This window comes from Anarrhichthys ocellatus, unplaced genomic scaffold (genome assembly GCF_004355925.1).
Source record: "Anarrhichthys ocellatus isolate YVR2014 unplaced genomic scaffold, GSC_Weel_1.0 scaffold3574, whole genome shotgun sequence".
NCBI lineage: Eukaryota > Metazoa > Chordata > Actinopteri > Perciformes > Anarhichadidae > Anarrhichthys > Anarrhichthys ocellatus.
Genome location: NW_022283548.1, coordinates 837 through 4,371, shown reverse-complemented (window position 1 = coordinate 4,371; position 3,535 = coordinate 837). Strand labels below are relative to the sequence as shown.

The window sequence follows — 3,535 nt, the reverse complement described above, 5'->3', positions numbered from 1 at the left end:
GTGTGTGTGTGTGTGTGTGTGCGCGCGCGCGCGCGTGTGTGCCTACGTATTAAGAAGTTTCCTAGGCCGCCCTCTCTCCGATGACAACAGCACGCGACCAGCCCTCACACCCTACCTGCTGGGCTCCTTGCACTTATGAAAGAGGAAGTCCAGGAACTAAATAGCGTTTCATTTCCTCATGCTGCCGGTTTTTCCCACCTTGTGCACCGACTCAATAAATAGCCGGCGGGTGAGCATGGTTGCTGTTATAACACAAGCAGGTCCTCTCGTTACCAGTCAGAAGAGAGACAGAGGATGGACATGAAGCAGGTGAGTGGGACACAGACAGGCGGGGCAGGGCTGATACTGGCCGCTCTCTATACTCGCTCCGGCACTTCAGCTGCCTGTCTGCCGGTCTGACTGTCTGCCTGTCTGCCCCTCCACAGATTCTCATCTTTGGACTTTGTCTCGTGCCCGTGTGGACGTGCAGGATGAACCGGTGCTATGATGACAGCAAGCTGAGCGAGGCGGCGGAGAGGAAGCTGCGGAACCACTACCCGCAGTCTCTGGAGCTCTCGACTGCGGCGGAGCCCGACTCACCCGCCCCTTGCCCCGTGGCGCTTTTCCCGCAGCAGCCGCCTCAGCACATCCGGGACCGGTCCCTGTCCCCCTGGAGATACGTGTGAGTATCATTGTGACGCGTTGCACGCGTGTGTTTCATTCAAGACAGTTTTCAGATGCAGCACGTGAATGAAATGAGTGACTTTAAGGGTTGAACCGCTCCACCAGGTCCCCGGTGGAGGCAAAGACACGTGGAGACGATTTGAGGGAAATGAGTTCAATACAGAAACTGATCCTGAAGATAGACTATGTGATGCGGATTAGTCTCCGTGATCAGGGGGACTGTTTGCTCAGGTGCACCCTCTCGCTGGGATTGATTTGCTCTTCTGATGAGCTTCCAGTTAGAAACTCTCAATGAGCTCATATATATAAATCCCTGCTGTGTCTGTATCAGGAGTCACAGTTCGGGCTCGGGAAGTTGTGAGAACGAGATCCTAAAGTTTTTAAAGATAGCGAATCATGTCAGGTTCAAATATGGAGAAAAGCTTTGTTTGCATGTGATGGCAAGGTGCAGCCATAACACTCAGTTATGTAAAGCTTCGGAGAAAAATCAATTCATATTTGCACAATATTCGCGCACCTCCGCGCATCCTTTTGACCTCGTAGTGCTCGTGCTGTGGTGCCCGCCGATGACGCGGTCGTGGCTCCAGAGAAGGGGAAGTCCCTCTTCATCCACTGACCGCAGCTCTGCTGGCACATACATCCGCTGGGAATGACGTGGATTGCTTCACTGAGTAAATTGTGTAATCTCTGATCGCTGCAGCATATTATCAGCCTGTCTGTCAGTGATTTGGGATTTTTCCTCTGCACTTATAGAGTTTCCGAAGCTTTCTAGTCCACTTCCAGCTCTGATTGTCTTCTGTAGGAGATCAGTGAGCAGCCGGAGATGTTTCTCTGAGGATTCATGAAGGTTCACAGACTTTGTGATCCATGGCCGGTCTCATCTGTTTGGGAACTGCAGGGCAAAACAAACCGTGTAGTCTGTCACCTCCAAGTGTCAATCCCAGGCAGAGCACACCGCACGGTGCTGGTGGACCGGACTGCAGTGGTGGGAAGTCGGCCTGCTATTTGCACTTTACTTCAGTGTTTCCATTTTATACTTAAACATCTATATCTATATCATATTGCACTTTTACTACATTACTTCACCAGACTAACTTATTTGTTTGACAGCTATAGTTCATTTTCAGAGTAGAATTTAGCATAAGACATTTATTATTTAGCATTAAAACGTTTATAAGTATATAAGTAACACATTGTTAAATATGACCTCTTACTCTCTGGTTGGGGCCCCTAGCACATAATGACAAAGTGAAAACAGTGAATGAGAAACAACTCGGGGCCCCTGATGGTCTGGGGTCCTTGGGGCAGTTGGTAACTCAGCCATGATATGTTTCAATCTGGACTGAGGCCGTGAGGAAAGCATGATCTCATTGGATGTCACATGTCCTTGCTGTCTTTGGAGAAGCTGCTCACCGAGTCCTCTTGTTCCTTTCCAGACTCGTAACGAAGAAGGATCACTTTCCTTCCACCTATGCCGAGGCTCGGTGCTTGTGTTCGGGCTGCGTCCTGATCCAGGACAACAAACCCCCGGTGGAGAGCCACAACTACAACTCGTCCCCCGTAATGCAGAGCAGGCTGTTTCTCAGGAGGGAGCTCTGCGACGACGGGAAGAAATACCATTTGAAGCCGGTTACTGTGGAAGTAGCTGTGGGCTGCACCTGCACCAGAGCCAACACCTACAACTAGAAGGGATCCATCCAGACCAGCTGTCCCGGGGGGCACACTACAGTTCATGCTGTGTTTGTTTTAAAATGCACTAAGTCCTCCGGGAAGTGGACCCTCGGGGTGTCAGGTCTGAAGGTCTGAAGGAGTGATTGGTGAGCAGACAGCAGAGGGAACTCTGGTACAGCTGCTCTCTGCTGGAAGACACCCTGGGATCATTTATGAGGCTTCACAAGTCAAATCATATCAGCCTTTTTTATAGGCTTATTTATTGTCATAATGGATGACATCATAATTGATATATTTATGTGTTTTGTAGGATTCGTTTACAGCTGTGCCTCGTGCAGCTAATGTAAACTGGGTATCACTATGTACGTCTCTTCATATCGATGACCTCGTCATCGGAGAAAATAGCTATTGTATAGTTTTGTAAAATAATTGAACCACGTATAATATTTGAATAATTATCTATTTATTTGGTCTGTTTCGTATTTGACATGTTTGAAATATTTAGAATGCTGAGTGGATGAAGAAAACTTTGTATTTACATATGTTGAATATCTTCGAGGGTTTGTCCCAGTGGGACTCAATACGTCTGATAAAGACCAAAGGTTTAGCTTCTTTGAAGCAGAATAAAAATGATTTAAAACGAATTCTTCCGTTTCTATATTCAGAGCCGATTATGAAAACCGGAGTGCAAAGGAGCAAAAGTCCCAGATGTCAGTGGGTTTCGGTAATTTCCGGTTAGGGAAGCATGACTTTCCCCGGGGGTTGACATAAGAGTCGGGTATTCCCACATATTTATTCAGGCTTTGTGGGTGTCCACTGTGGTGAAGTTGTAGTTCACTTAATAACAAAATAAAGTCCAAGACTTCTTTCTACTGTAAAGCTGCCGACGATGCAGAAGTCTAGGAGACGAGGCCCACTCTCTAAAATATTACAGAAAATAACAGCTTCAAAAGAAAACTGTAGAACACAAAACAAGCAGCGCGTGACGCTGTGGATGTGGTTTAGTACTGAATGTGTTGTGGGTCTCTTTATTTCATAATCCATTCAGTTATCGTAGTATCACAGTAGACACGACTACATAAGGAAAGTACAACGATGAAATGTGTGATGGCTGAATTCCATTTAGCTGCTTGAGCTTCCGGGTGCTGGTGTCGTCCCACGGACGTGAGAAGGATCATCGCCGTGTGACGCATCGAGCACC

At 47.6% G+C, this 3,535-nt stretch overlaps 1 protein-coding gene across 1 annotated transcript; it reads left to right on the top strand.

The window, feature by feature from the left end:
• Nucleotides 1-294: 294 nt before the first annotated feature.
• On the top strand, nucleotides 295-2,349 carry LOC116379018 (interleukin-17F-like). Its single transcript, XM_031840933.1, has 3 exons — nucleotides 295-309; nucleotides 426-661; nucleotides 2,100-2,349. The coding sequence occupies exons 1-3, from the start codon at nucleotides 295-297 to the stop codon at nucleotides 2,347-2,349; spliced, it is 501 nt and encodes a 166-aa protein (XP_031696793.1).
• The last annotated feature ends 1,186 nt before the right edge of the window (nucleotides 2,350-3,535 follow it).

What these genes read in the sequence shown, in the direction of transcription:
- LOC116379018 (XM_031840933.1), top strand. An exon ending in CTGTCCCCCTGGAGATACGT is followed by an intron (nt 662 to 2,099) that starts GTGAGTATCATT and finishes GTTCCTTTCCAG; the next exon opens with ACTCGTAACGAAGAAGGATC.